This window comes from Brachyistius frenatus, unplaced genomic scaffold (genome assembly GCF_029030835.1).
Source record: "Brachyistius frenatus isolate BFR_SWC_R1_liver_20210118 unplaced genomic scaffold, ASM2903083v1 Contig_404, whole genome shotgun sequence".
In the NCBI taxonomy this organism is placed as follows: domain Eukaryota; kingdom Metazoa; phylum Chordata; class Actinopteri; family Embiotocidae; genus Brachyistius; species Brachyistius frenatus.
The window spans coordinates 180,001-195,896 of record NW_027211003.1 but is presented as its reverse complement, the minus strand read 5'-3'; the positions used below and the strand labels follow the sequence as shown (position 1 = coordinate 195,896).

At 42.2% G+C, this 15,896-nt stretch overlaps 1 protein-coding gene across 7 annotated transcripts in view; it reads left to right on the top strand.

The window, feature by feature from the left end:
- Positions 1-15,896, top strand: part of mcf2l2 (MCF.2 cell line derived transforming sequence-like 2) — a 95,873-nt gene that overhangs the window by 9,970 nt on the left and 70,007 nt on the right. For 4 of the 7 annotated variants that reach the window (XM_069724988.1, XM_069724994.1, XM_069724987.1 and 1 more), the window contains exon 2: positions 14,330-14,413. In XM_069724988.1, coding sequence (XP_069581089.1) covers positions 14,330-14,413 — 84 coding nt within the window. Of the gene's footprint in view, positions 1-1,240; positions 1,438-3,028; positions 3,091-7,959; positions 8,899-14,329; positions 14,414-15,896 lie in introns of those variants that run through there. The other 3 variants (XM_069724989.1, XM_069724992.1, XM_069724990.1) reach the window with 3 other exon arrangements.

The window sequence follows — 15,896 nt, the reverse complement described above, 5'->3', positions numbered from 1 at the left end:
GTGTTAAACGCATAGCTAAACAATGCCAACTTTTGAACTATCAACTGGAGTTAGATGGAGGATAATGGGCGGATACTGGTCTGCATTGGTAAATAGACAACAGAGGGTTTTGAGAAAAGTCATTTCAGTTGTAGTTTGGGTGAACTAGTCCTTTACACATCTCAGCAGGAGAGAGGATGTGATGTATTTGAGGAAGAAATAGTTCTCTGTGCTCCAAGTTACAACATTGTACACAAAAATAATTTTGCCTAGTTAATACATTCGAACTTGTTCTTTACATATTTAAAAAGAGCCTCCCAATAAACATGAACAAGTCCTCCTTAATTATAATAATAATAATAATAATAATAATAATAATAAACTTTATTTGTATAGCACCTTTCATACAAGAAATGCAGCTCAAAGTGCTTCACAGCAAAATAATCCTACAGAAAAAACATGAGTCACATGAGAGTAATCTGTCACTACATTAGAGGCATGCAATAATAAGAATCTTCTTTAATTACATTACAACTGTATTGTAGTGAGTTGCAGACACACAATGCTCATGAGATTCAATGCAGAAATCTGCATATAAATTGTTCTGTTGGTGCAGAGAAATGTCAGATTAATTGCAAATGCAAAAACAAATTCAGCCAAAAACGAGCAGCATCGCATGAATTATGTGTACAGGGGTTGTTTTTGTTGTAGACTGGATTTGTGTAGTAGTTTATCATCATGACTGAAGAGGCTGGAGGTTGGGGGGGGTGTGTGTGTGGGGTGGGGTGGGGGGGGGGGTAGGGAAGGATGCTGAGGGGAGAGGAAGTCCCTGCTGCCTAATGGGAGTATTGTTGAGGATATTTGTGTAAACTATGGTAAGAACTGAGAGACTAAGCTGGTCACAAGGCTACCAGGACACACACACACACACACACACACACACACACACACACACACACACACACACACACACACACACACACACACACACACACACACACACACACACACACACACACATTCATATTCCCCTCCCTCACTTACACACAAAAGAGGAGGGCAGGTCCTGCAGTATTGAAGGAGAACAGACAGCTCTGAAGACCGTAGTGTTACTGGACCTGTGTGTGTCTGTGTGTGTGTGTGTGTGTGTGTTCTGTAGACTGTAGTGTTACTGGACCTGTGTGTGTGTGTGTGTGTGTGTGTGTGTGTGTGTGTGTGTGTGTGTGTGTGTGTGTGTGTGTGTGTGTGTGTGTGTGTGTGTGTGTGTGTGTGTGTGTGTGTGTGTGTGTGTGTGTGTGTGTGTGTGTGTGTGTGTGTGTGTGTGTGTGTGTGTGTGTGTGTGTGTGTGTGATATCTGCTGGGCTGGACGTTGGACTGGATGTTGGTTCACCGTGTGTTTCGGTCCTTCTTGTGAACTGTTGGACAGAACGGACGGCTGCACCATGGGATCAGTGATATGTAAGTACTGATCATATAGAGTGTGTACAGGTGTGTGTGGTTCACAAGGAGGAACCAGTAGAAGTCTTATAACGGGTCAGGACCTGGAACCAGCAGTGACAGAGGGGGGGGGCAGGCAGGTGGTGGGTTGGTGTGGTGTTCGGATCCATCTTAAGGGGCGTAGACCTGCAGTCCAACACATATTAAATAATGTAGTATTGTAGTATAGTTGTTGTCTTATGTGTTCCACTGACACTCAGAGGGGCTTCAGGAGGTTCAGCAGCACCAACAAAAGCACTTTATATTCTCTCTCTCAACAGTTGTATGTCAGTAAGTATATATGTAAGTGTTAATCCCAGGACACATAACTACATTATATTATTGGTATGGATTTGTTGTTTTTTTGTGTTGTTAAAATTAACTTTTGTCACTGATGGAAAGTATGTTGATCCCAGTATTGCTGAGCGGTCTGTACAGTAGACGTGTTTGTGTCTTGGACTTTGCACCAATACACTTTATGTCTTTTATGAAATGTATAACAACAATATTAGCTTGCTGTAAAAGTCAGTTGTTGAATTGTTTCCATTGAGTTTTTAAGTTAATGTGATTTTATAAGATACAGGGCAAATGTCTTAATGTTTATGCCCTGTGCAATATTACTAAAATGTTAAATGATTAAAAGTCAGCTTACAATAACTAATTTTTAAGATGAAGTGTCGGTGTTTGACATTGCCTTATATTAAAGCCAAACAGGAAGTCACAGGGTGAAAATATGAAATGTGACTATACACATCACCTTCAATGAATTTGTCTGCATCAACAAGGTTATAAAAAACACTTTCTTAATCTCGGTCTTTGTTGTGTCCAATGCAAGACGGCACCACATAAGCAAACACGTCGACAAGTAAAAAGCAGATTGTTAGACTTCCTAAAGATGGTAAAGAACACTGAAGCAGCTGCAGCAAAATATTCCACCACTATTCAGTTGGTACAACATTGCATTGAAGCTGATTTGAGAATTAACTACAGAGACTCGCGTTTCAGTGATGCTGAGAGAGTGTGCAGGTCTACTATTAGGTCAGGGACTCACTATTATTACCTGTGATCAGCTCTGTAATGACTTTGTCTCTATAAAGTCACTGTTCACTGCTTCGATTTATTGTTGATCATTGTTGTTATTGTTGATGCCGTACAGGAAACCTTCTGGTTTTTAGGGCCCGGGAGTCTTTTGTTGATCGGTCTTTAATTATCACGAGATGTCTACATCATCAACATCATCATCATCATCATCATCATCATCATCATCATCATCATCATCATCATCATCATCATCATCATCATCATCATGGCCACAATAGAGTGTTGTTTTAAACAAGGTTTTGTTTCTTCGACCGGTGAGATTTCACAGCAGCTGATTGAGTATGTTTTAGAATAGACTGCATCACTGTAACAGCTGTCCTGTTGCCTCAGCAGGCTGACCGTTTGTTTACACACATTGTCATGTCATAGTGAGCCATCGGTGTGATTGACAATATTTAAACAGTCGCAGTCCGTGTAGGTGAGTGAGCAGCAGGTGGCTGATAGTGCACACACGGTCTCTGTCTGCTCACAGGGACACTCGGTAGAGCTCAGCCATCACTACTAACATGGACTGGAGTCACCGCTCCACAGCAGGTAGGAGCTATTTGTGTCTATGACAGGGCTGGGCCTATGTTAATGACTTGTAATCAGCTTTACTTTCTTGCACAGAGCTTACAAAACACACACACACACAGTGTCGCTGTGTGTGTGTGTGTGTGTTGTTGTGTGTTGGTGTGTGTTAGTCTGTTGGTGTGTGTTAGTGTGTTGGTGTGTGTTAGTGTGTTGGTGTGTGTTAGTCTGTTGGTGTGTTGGTGTGTGTTAGTGTGTTAGTGTGTTGGTGTGTGTTAGTGTGTTGGTGTGTGTTAGTGTGTTGGTGTGTGTTAGTCTGTTGGTGTGTTGGTGTGTGTTAGTGTGTTAGTGTGTTGGTGTGTGTTAGTGTGTTGGTGTGTGTTAGTCTGTTGGTGTGTTGGTGTGTGTTAGTCTGTTGGTGTGTTGGTGTGTGTTAGTCTGTTGGTGTGTTGGTGTGTGTTGGTGTGTTGGTGTGTTGGTGTGTGACAGACAGCAGAGTCATTGAGGAAACATGGATTGTTCCACTGCTGATGCTGCAGAGCCTGTGAGAAGAATTGATGGGTAGATTCAGTAGAATGGAGCAAACACACACTCATCCCAGGGGCAGTTATCAGATCAGGAGGAGTGATGACAGAAACATGGAGTCTGAAGGAAGGCTGCCCTACCAGACTACACGCTGTCCAAAGTGTGGTAGATATGGACAGTCCTACTCTACGGTGCGGATCTCCCCGGCTGAGATGGAGTCTTACTACCACTTCCTGAGGGTGTGTCAGGAGACTGAATCAGCCACAATAAGAAGTACGTCTACCCTGTATGGTCCTTTACATGCTTCCCTTGAACATGTCTGTTTGTGGAGCCTTTCTGTCTTCCTAGGTAAATGTGTTCAGCAGCTCATGTTGGAGATGCACATGTCAGTCCTGCTGCTGTGCGATCGCCTCCTGTATCCTCCTGTAGCCTCCTGTAGCCTCCTGTAGCCTCCCGTATCCTCCCGTAGCCTCCTGTATCCTCCTGTATCCTCCTGTAGCCTCCTGTAGCCTCCCATATCCTCCCGTAGCCTCCTGTATCCTCCTGTATCCTCCCGTATCCTCCCGTATCCTCCTGTAGCCTCCCGTATCCTCATGTATCCTCCTGTATCCTCCCGTATCCTCCCGTATCCTCCCGTATCCTCCTGTAGCCTCCCGTATCCTCATGTATCCTCCTGTATCCTCCCGTATCCTCATGTATCCTCCCGTATCCTCCCGTATCCTCCCGTATCCTCCTGTAGCCTCCCGTATCCTCCTGTAGCCTCCCGTATCCTCATGTATCCTCCTATATCCTCCTGTATCCTCCTGTATCCTCCCGTATCCTCCCGTATCCTCATGTATCCTCCTGTATCCTCATGTATCCTCCCGTATCCTCCCGTATCCTCATGTATCCTCCTGTATCCTCCCGTATCCTCCCGTATCCTCCCGTATCCTCCTGTAGCCTCCCGTATCCTCCCGTATCCTCCCGTATCCTCCTGTAGCCTCATGTATCCTCCCGTATCCTCCCGTATCCTCCCGTATCCTCCTGTAGCCTCCCGTATCCTCCCGTATCCTCCTGTAGCCTCCCGTATCCTCATGTATCCTCATGTAGCCTCATTTAGCCAGATGTAGCATCCCACAAACATCATTCACCAACAAACAGAGTATCAGATTCTGAAAATGTTTTGTCTGAAACTGGATTACATTCAGTGACGAGACGACATGAGTGAGCCTCAGTAATGCAGGGTTTTTTCTTGATGGTTGCTTTGCAGTGATGAAATGTAACATTTACAAAATTAGAAGAACATTTACTGAAGTACTTAAGTTCAGTGATCTAATTATTCTCTCACTAACATCACAAATTGTAGTTTTAATCTGCTATATTTATTTGACAGCTTTAGTTCAAAGTAACTTTACAAAATGAAGTTTTTCGCATTCAAAAACACAATGCGAAAAACATGCTTCAAAAACACAATGCCTTGTTATGAATGAAACTACTGAACAAAAGAAGAACTGAAGCCATTCGTCATGGATTCAGTAGCTCAATGAAAATTTAAAACAATTTTTAAAAATCATGTCATTTTTTCAACAATACCAGATGTTAATTCTGCCAGTAGCTGAGATATGGGGAGTTTTGAATGGTGTATGTTAATGATAATAAAGATTTAGAGGTCTAGAAAAGTTGGAATCAAAAAGTAAAACAAGGACAACTGTTTAATTAGAGCTCAATACAGCAAATGACTCCATTATTTGATGACATACGGTAAATGTCTTTTCACTGACTGGATTGTCAATGTATGAGAAAAAAAGTGTTCATGATGAAAACAGCTGGCATGTTTGTTCACCTCCTAAACCTCAACAGCAATGCACTGATAATATTTATAGACAGAGATGTTTCTGGTGTCACCAACCTGTCTGATGACTGATAGAAAAATCTCACAGCAGCTTGATCCGTTTGTCTCTGTCACAGCTGAGTTTAAGACCGGCTTTATATTATGGTGACAGTAAGAAACAGTCAGGGTGTTTGTTATCTTCCACTGATGTATGTCTGTGTTGAGTGTCTGGCCGTCATCAGGCCTGTGTCAGTCGTAGTATCATGAGGTGATAATGATACTCATTTAAATTTAAATGTGTGTTAGAGAATTAAAGAGAGAGAGCTGTTATCAGTGGAACCTGTCATTACACATCCTCTGATTGTTTTCTTGCGCTGAGGCCTTCTTCCTGAGCCCCCCCCCCCCCCCCCACCACCACCACCTTCCCAGACCTTGAAGAGCAAGCACGTAAAATAACACAAGCTTTGTTTAATACTCGTGTGTGAATGTGTGAAGAGCATCTGTTTGGGGCTGTTGCGCTCTCCTCATCAGGTTTAGCAGTGAAGGTTACAATATCAGGTCACGTGATGGTAACCATATTGTTTCCATCATAACTTGCTTATCTCTATTTGCAGCACGAAAACAACCACAACCAAACCATGTCGAGATGATCTTGTTTATTTTGTTGAATGTGTTCACACTCGAATGTGTGTCGTCATTGGCTGAGCTACAGATCTGTTTATGCACTGGGAACAGCCTCCGGTCGGTAGACATCTTAATATGTTGTCACCGTTAGTAATCAGTCCCTCCAGGAAATCACTAGCTTAGGATCACAACAATTCAAGCAATCTTAACAGTTTTTGCTAAGTTTGCAATGTTGCTAAATTCACAAAATTATTCAGGAAAATATTTCCAATGTTTTGTTTCCAAACAAAACTTGTCTGATTAATATAAATAACTTCCTATTTACAGTCAGCGAAGCTCTTCAAGCGCACGTCTCATCATCGAAACAAGCCACATGCTGGCTGACCTGTAAAAAAACAGAAATGGTGGGTGGGTGGGTTTATGGGAAATGTTGTTTTATCATTGAGCATGAAGAATGTCTTGAATTAGTTTACTTCAAGCCATAAGGGAAGTATTATTTTCTTATGGCTACAGTATGTGCTGAATGAATAATGTTTAAAAATTATTTCAATCCTTCATTTTTACAGAATATTTAGTCTTTGTACTATGTTTTACTGTTTTGTAAAGTAATAAGTTCAAAATGATAATTACAGATTAGAACTAAAATATGTCTGTGATGTAGTGTGCATATTATGGAAGTGATCACGTGACTTTTTATTAGGTGGTAGCTAAAAGAAACATTGAGGTGGAGCTCACTTTTTGGAGGCGCTCAGAGATCAACACACAGTCACTGATGTTAAAAGTGTAAAATGTTCTGTTCTGTTTGACATATGAGGCAGATTGAGGTATTTAGTATAACTTTGCATTGCATACAAGAGGCTGCTGAGCTGCTCCTTTAAAGCTGTTTGTGGATCTTTTACCATGTGGTTGGATTGGAAAGCTAGAAAGGTACAATCCTGTTCATGTTCATGTGCATGGAAATGGAAAGATGGGTTGAGAAGTAGATTAAACGTAATAAGTACATGTACCGGGTGTTTAGTCTCTTCTCACTGCCACTATACTTCCAACTGTCCTCTCTGGTCCTCTACAGCTTCTGTGAAGAGCAGACATATGATGTCACAGTTCCTTGACTGGATAAAGAAAGCTTTGTCAATGAGCTTGTAAACTGGACTGAAGTTAGGTTTCCTTCAAAATGGCTTTTGCAAAGCAGATTCACAAAATATTAACGCATTTTTTTCAGAATCTACAGTTTCATGTGAGTTTCATGTGGTTGTATTAATGGGTGGTTTGTGTTATAGGAAAGAACGGGACCGTATTGTTGGACCATGTCTTCATTTTTCACTTCTTGTTTTGGAGGACTTTAGCACAATGAGACTCACATGACATTCCTGGGAATACAGTCGTGTTTATACTCTTAGAGGAAGCTGATCCCAAAACCTTTGTGACAGCTCGATAGGCATTGTGTTGAAAACAATTTGTGTAAATCAACATATGTGTGTGTTTATGTGAGCATTTGCAGTTTTGTGTGTGTGTCGTGTGTGTCCCTATCTACAGTCCATGTTTTATGTTAGTCTTTGTGTGCATGTGTGTGTTTAGATGTAATCGTATCATTGGTTTTTAAACACTGTGAGAACAGCAGAACATAAAGCTGTCTGTGCAGCTCAGAGTATGTAAACTACTATTTACTAACTGATCCTTCATTCACAGTAGATGAGGCATTTCTAAATAGCTATAAAGATTCTAAAAATTAAAACAACAACATGAAAAATCCTATTTATCATCAATGAAACATCATTTGAAGGACGCTACGTCAGTACTGATTCCTGGGAACACACTGAACCTCCCCATCCATCCATCCATCCATCCATCCATCCATCCATCCATCCATCCATCCATCCATCCATCCATCCATCCATCCATCCATTATTTCCTTTCTGTTTTGAAGTTTGCATGTTCACCTTGTACCTGGCTGGTTCTCTCGAGGTGCTCCAGCTTCCTCCTACAGTCCTAAGACATGCCTGATGCGGTAATGGGTGATTCTAATTTGACTGCAGGTGTGTCTGTGACCACAGAAATATTTACAGTGACTTGTGTCAGTAACCTGTAGAAGAGACTTCAGTTGACACCCAATCCCCAGTCAGTGGTGAGGTTTGCAGAAGTGCTGTGTGTGCTTCAACATAACCATAAAACAGATGAACAACGCTGTCGTCATTACAGATGGATATTGTGCTGCGAAATCAGATATTTTAGTTGAAAAATAATACATTGGGGCCTCTGATACATTCAGCTTCACAGTATTTTATGGAAACCTAGCAGAGAGGTGTTTCAGACTAGTTTTCTCCCTCATGCTGCTCACATTTGGCTGCCCAGCTCTGAACTCATACAAACACCACAGACATACTGAGCCAAGCAGAACATGCAGTCTGCAGAAAATGAAACACGTGACCACAGACCTTCCCTCTCTCCCTGTCTCTCTCTCTTGACATACACTCCCGCCCCGTCTTCCTGCTCTGACATCTGATTGGCTGCTCCCTGCTCAGAGCAGAGCTGTTTTACTACAGCTGGAGCTGGAAAATCTGACCACAGACGCATTTAACAATGACAACACACAGACAGTTCCGGGTCTGCTCGACTGTGTGTGTCTGTGTGAGGGAAATGTGAAGAGAGAGAGAGAGAGAGATTGATGATGAAGATGGTGATGAAGAAGCAGCTGCTGTTGACAGACCAGGGTTTCGCTCCTGGGTGTTGTCTCCTCATCTTCGCTTGTGTTGGATACCATCAGACCGCTGGCATTTAATGGGATTATTGCTGTTTGTGGGAGGATTTACATTCACCTCTGTGTGTGCACTCGACCCAGGAAGGTGTGAGGATGAAGAGTGTCAAACATGTCATAGGTAACGTTCACACTGTAACACCTGACAGGGGTGGTTGGTTTGGCAGCAATGAATCATTTTACACTTAACATAAGAACTTCTTGCTTTCTTCCTTTAATATTCAGTGCAAAAGTTTTGGAAGACACACTTTGTTCTGGCATTTTTGTAATCACAGTGTTGCTGTAAATGATAGGCTCGCTGCTACCAGTGTATGCTGATGCCTGAGGAATTTCCAAAGGTTAGCAGAGTTATGGAGCGGTCATACCTGGAACACTGACAACTGTTCTCATTCCAGGACTAGGTGTCTCCTTATACACAGAGGAACAGTAAAAACCACAGAGACTGGAGGAACATGTCTTATTTGCTCCTTTCTCGTCATGTAATCCCAGACTGACATGATGTTGAGATCAGCGCTCTGTGAAGAGACAGACCATCTGCAGGACTCCCTGTTCTTCTTGTTGCTGAAGATAGTTCTTTGTGACTCTGGCTGGATGGTTGATGTGGTACTTATGCTGCAGAATGAATTTCTGATGCCTCCCAGATGGTGTTGCATCCATCATGCAACACCATCTGGGAGGCATAGATAAGAATCTAAAGGGCCCAAAACACATGGACATCCTGGTTTACTTTTGGCATACGTTTAACATACTACTGTGTATCGGGACATACTAACCCTCCGTTCCAAATCACATACTATTTCATTTTACTTTTAGTGCCTACAGCTACCCTTACAAAGTATGTACTGTTGCATGTAGTATGTATACAACTGGGACATACTACTTCATCATAAAAATGCGTCTTGAAATTTGACCCACTTGGTCATATTGTTTGAAGTAAAAAGAGAAAGGATGCCATTTGGAACGAGTAAGTCTCTTCTTCCTGTTGTGGGCAGAGCATCAGTGCCACCAAACTGTCTGGGAGGCTCAGTCGATGTGATGTATCTTCTGCTGCTCAAGGGATTGTGGTTCAGAACAGCCAGCGTAGCATGCTGACCTGCAGACTGCTTTTGGAATACTGTTTTAAACATAATATGTATTGGGACCACAGACTGTTTATAAAAGTGTTCGTAGCTTCCGGGTCAGAAAAATGGTTCCGATGCAGAAGTGTCTTAAGCTGCAATACCAGCGAGTGCCACGAGAGGTCGGCTCCAAAAAGCCTCTGGCTCCATAGACTCCCATTCAACTTCTCTCATCAAATACAAAGCCAATAAACTGTCTCCTTAAAAAAGACCTGTTTTTGGGGGTGTGTCTGTTTGATTGACAGGCCTGTGGTGCAGTCAGGTTACAGCTACCGGTGGGCGGGACGTAGTATCGTCAGGTTTCCAATCAGATCAGTCAGATCCAGATCCAGATCCAGATCCAGATCTTTTTCTGACATACTAAATCGTCATTACGTCACTCACTACCTTGTCATTGCATTTGGGTCCGACCTGCTTGGAGAACCTTAACAATTTGTACATGTCTCATTACTATGTCAGCTCATATTATACAAGCACATTATAATCTGAAGTATTGCTACACTGTTATAATAATTCTTTAATATTTATTTATTACCCACCTGAGAACTGTGGCATCATATGCCTTCTCTGGGCTGAATATGTGGCAGTTGTTTTGAATGGAAAGCTAATGTGACTGTACCTTTAACACCTTTATTGACACTGAGTGTTGGCACAAGATATACTGTACATCCTGTTTTATAGATTCAACCAAAATTAAATCACTAGTAATACTGGGCATCTTTCTTACACACTGTAAATATACTCTGAACTCTATGAAAGTACTTATGAGTATTTGTGTTGTTAAGTAGGGACAATGTGTAGAAGGTCCCAGCCCTTTAACAAGCCCTTCAGAGTTTCCAGCTTTCCTCATGGGACCATAATTGTGGTCAGACTGAACAGGAGTCGCTGCCCAACATAGAAACAAATGGCAGTGAAGCAGCCTGCAACAGATTGCAGACATCGACAGAAAAGCTTGTCATACCTCGATGCTCTTTTCTAAACTTAATTTCCCAAATGAAGAATCCCAGCGGTGCCTTGTAAGTTCACTGCCGACGTAAAACCGCCTAACGTGTGCTTATATCAGTGCTTCCTGCATTTACCCGCTGTCTCCTCAGTTCTCCGGCAGTTTCTAAAAACAGCAGGTTTCTGTTGAGTCGTGAAGTGGTCATGCATCACATCTGTCTGCACCGCTCTTTTCCACTTTGATGTTCGAACAATGCAGAACATCCTCCCCGTTAAAGTGCCGGGCTCGGGTTGCATAACTCTGCTGTTCCGTGTGTTCATGGACAACATTTCCTCGATCCTCTGAACCATCCCTCTTTTTCTACACAGTGTTTTGTGCATACTTTCTCACGTGTGCCTCATAATTAAAACATTCTTTGTGATTTTTGTAGAATTTAGCCTAATGTTCCCAAATATTTCTGAATGGACCAGTCTGCAATGGAAGCTGCACTTTGATTAGCCTTTGTATGTCAGCAGACTCAGATACTAAGAACAGAAGTACATTGATGGTTCCTCCATTAAAGGCCACTATCAGCCGTTGTGCTCCTCTTCTCCTCCTGACTGCCCCCCCACCAGCACACTAGCCACCCCAGCATGTTTCAGACTAATAAAGTGTGCTCAGTGTAAATGCACGTCTTTATTCTCCGTGACAGAGAGAGTTTTGTTCCTTGCGTGCGCTGCCTAGAGCTTTAGGCTGCAGGGGAACTATAATAGTCATAAAACCAGAGCAGGGTCGAGTCTGTAACTCCTGGATACAGACACATGTGCTTAAAACCTCGTCTGAGAACCCTTTGTTCTAGTTTTCTATATATAACATCTGGGAACTCCGGTCAGAAATGGATAGGTACAGAATTGTCTGCGTCTGATGACCAAAGAATATTTAAAACCCTGACTGAAAGCAGCTCATAAACCACATAGAAGTACACAGAAAACTAGAGAAGTGTAACATCCTGAGTTCAACTTCTGTGTCAGTTTATTGGTATATTCATTTGTTCCGGTTTTACTCTGACCAGCCTACTACACCGATAACAACACTCAGTTGACATCTTGTTTTGCCTCGAATGGACACAAATAGCTGTGACCACGGATCTTCAACATTTAACAATATTAGAAGGGTCCAATGTCAAACATCATGATGTCAAACAGTGAGAAATGTTCATTCTTGTCTTTGAAAGTTAAAAAAATTCAACAACTCCAAGAGCCACTCACTTGCTTCTCCACAGCTACATCTTGTTCAGTTGAGGGATTAGTTGTCTTTCATGTAAAAAGGTGATACGTTGAAACTCGACCTTTTTATGCTTACAAGGACACAAAGATTCCTGTAAAAGATGTGGCTGATGGTTTCATGCTTCATCACTGCACAGCACCACTCTTTTATAGTCCACAAGAAAATCAACAGAAGAGAACAGAAGTGATAGATTGTAATCACATATGTGGAAATTCATCAGGACAAAACAAATTACAAAAAAAAAACATGCACATAACCCTCTGAACTTGCATTATCATGCAAACTCCTGATTACTTCAGTCTGCTGGAGAAACAGCTACAACATGTCATATGTCTGTCCTCCGGGTGCTGCATGCAGACCTGTCGGTGGCCGTTTGGGTCAGTCTTGCATTGCTTCAGGGTGATATCTTTTTAACATATGTGTAACGTCTCTGTCTCTTCTGTCCTCCTGGAGCCTATTCGGCAAAGATGAGTTAACCACCAGCATGGATGAGGCAAATGAAAGGCAAGAACTGATTCCATACAAGGGGGTGTTGGTGGTTGATGAAAGTCTTGTATGAAACATGTGGTGCGGCCTGAAGGCTAACATATTGGTGAATTTCATAGTTGAAGGAGGTGTCAGAAGAAGTGCAGAGCCAAGGTAAATAACACCTGAGAGACAAGGAAGATGTGTTTGAGCGCTGAGCCACCAACTCGCTTTTCTTTATGTTGTATGTTGTATTTGTTGTACTTTCCTCATGATATGGTTCTGATTGGCGTCGGGACTAAAAGGGTGCAGACATGCTCTCTGGATCTCTGTATACTCTTAAAGTGTTCCACCATGATATGGAGGATCTGACTTTTGTCTTCACGCAGGATGCTTCCAGGAGCTGTGTTGTATTGTTGGGCTTGTTGTCATGTGCTGGTGTTCAGAGCAGAGGTGGTGTTCTTCTGATAGAAGATGTTTTTGGTTAAAACCAGATGCAAATTGAGGGAAGGAGACCAACTCAATTGTTGTTCATTGTCTCAACTGTGCTCGATAAGTTCACCTTTCCAGATTTTATAGTCACAGATAGTCTTACTTTGAAGTGTCCGATGAGAATCATGGGGTGGGATTTCCTGTAGTGGGTCTCCTTGACATCATCTGGGATCGCTGTAAAGGAACTCACGAGCGTAGCAAACTGTCCCTCATGGTAATTCAACATGTCTTCTCTGTAATGCCAGTGGGAGGTTCTGAAACGTGCTGTAACAGATGACTCTTCACAGTAATGCCGACTGCATGAAGGTGGCCTGTTCCCTCTGGGCTCCTTTTCCAGAGGGTGCAACTGTCCCTCAGGTCGGTCAGGGAGTCCTCCACCAGATAGCCTGGTTTCACTGGTGGAGCAACACTGGAGAAACTTCCTAAACTCCATGGCCTTGAGAACAAGGTCCGATTATAACATTCCATGAATCAAAGTGCTGCTAGATATTTGTGATGTGTTGGTTTTGATCACAAGAAATCGCTGCTCCGATAATCCGTCTGGTGGTGGCGGCACACCAGCACCTGACTGTACACACAACAACAACACAACAGTTATCTGAGCTCATTCAGCAGACGGAGCATCCTGTGTCCAGGAGAAGTCAGGTGTCAGGCCTGCATGTCCACAGGTGCAGAGTTCTGATCAGTTCACCCATGGCAGTTGGGGTTACCACAAAGAGGCATGGTAGGAGGTCTGTGAGGGTAGTGACCCTGGGAGACAGGCACTCCTGCACTTTAAGCATCTTGTAATACTCACGAGACGCATCTCAACACCTTCCGTATGTTGTAAGTCCACTGTGTCTGGTTCTTTAATATACAGGTCTGGTGTGGGAGCGCCATGAAACAGTCCTGTTACAGTATGGCAGTTTTACTTCTTTACTGCATGGATGTGATACTTTAAATTAGAGTGGCTTCCAGTTGTGTATAATCTTAAACAGATGCAGTAAAAATAAATATTTCGAGTGTTTTATTTGATCTTCTACTGCTACTGTTAGGTTGAACAGCCGAATCTTTAATTTGCCTGTTTGATTTGATGTTTATCTGTTTTCGAAGTCTTATAGTTTACGTCGTGGTCGCTGACTCTGATGTTCTTGGAGTGTATTTATTCCCCAGCTAAGAGTTTCACATGTCACCTTTCTTTTAAAATTCTTGAGCAGGTTGAGGATCAGTCAGTGTGCTTCATGAACATGTTATTGTGTGTACGTGTGAACGTGTGTTTCTCTCTTCAGATGAGATCATGCAGCAGGACATCAGGCCCCTGCTGGCAATGGACATCATAGAGCAGCTTCATCGCCAGTTTGCCTTGCTTTCAGGTAAGTCGTGAGACTCCACTGACCCCCAGTCCTCCAGTTCAGAGGTTGTCATCCACGGAAAGCTGGAAAACATTGTAGTCCAAAATAGATTATGACAGCAGTTAGTGTGAAACACAACACATCCTTTAGGGTTACTTCTCAAATCCTCTTACGGTGGCACCACTTCCTCTGTCCCTCCCGCCATGTTGTGGAACGGAAAGTTTGACCTTTAATGCTTCTGATACGTCAGCAGATTTCCAAACAGCCTCTAAAATGATGCTATAATATTGCTGGATTATATCACAAATAACCCACGTCACAGGAAAGAGGACGTGATGCATAACACAGCTGCTTGATTCTCCTTATGACTCTCTGTTATTACACAGGAATCACTAGAAAACGAATCATATGACAAAACCACAAAAAGGCCTGCAGCCAACTGTTGGATGGGTTCGCTGAAGCAGAACAGAGGAGTCGATCTGGTGGATTAATATGTGAACATGACTCATATAATTTACTGGAGCTTCATGTTCTCCTGTGTATCTGTGTTCTTTTGTAATTCCCACTGAGGATCGGCAGCTTTTGAAAATCCTTTAATATCCTTTAATTTAATATTTAACGGTTGAGGTTTTTATACTGAAGTCTCATTAAACATTGTTTTCTTACCGTCCTGCAGATTTCAGTGATCACTCTGTGTTTAAAGCAGTGAGCTGAACAATCAGCAGTGAGTGAATCATTTTGGGTCTCAGGTTACATACAGGCTTTCCTTCCTGAATGGTACCTGTTGCTGAGGCTTTGTGCAACCTGCAAGGAGTCCCTGCAGACACAACTCAACCCAGAAAAAAGGACACTGTCAACTAATCTATGTTCATATAGTCACAAAAAGATACTACAACTAAACACCAATCAAGAAGAGATAGGAAAGTAAGCATTTGTACTGAAGCTGCAAATACAGCAACAAAAAGAAAGTATCAATAAAGTAATAACAAAATAAAGTAAAAATCTGAATATAGTTGGTACAGTAACAATATAGAGTTAATCAAATAAAGCAAACATCTTCAGTACAGTTGGTACAGTAATAATACAAAATTTGGGAACTGAAGTCCCACATTCTTCGTAGGTTTCTAATAATGACAGCTTTGGGAAAAATGGCAGTCAATAAAGACATAATAAAAACTCATGAAATGACATAAAACATAATCTAATTGAAGCCAATACATACAGGGTGCTCATACAAGAGAAACTGTATACAACTGTCTCAGTGATTCCCAACACTAGCCAGCCGTGCTCAGATTCAAACTCCTCGAGTTAATTCTGAAAGTTTAGGAGCAGCTTTAACCAATCAGTATACACAGAAACCATCCCAAAATGTTCCACCTGAAGAAAAAACACTTAACTTCAGCATCATCGCACTTATGGAGCTAGATCAGTGACATTAAAGTTTGTTCTAGCTCAAGAATTAGTGAAGAATTATCTTCCCATTATGCTATAACCAGAAAATAAA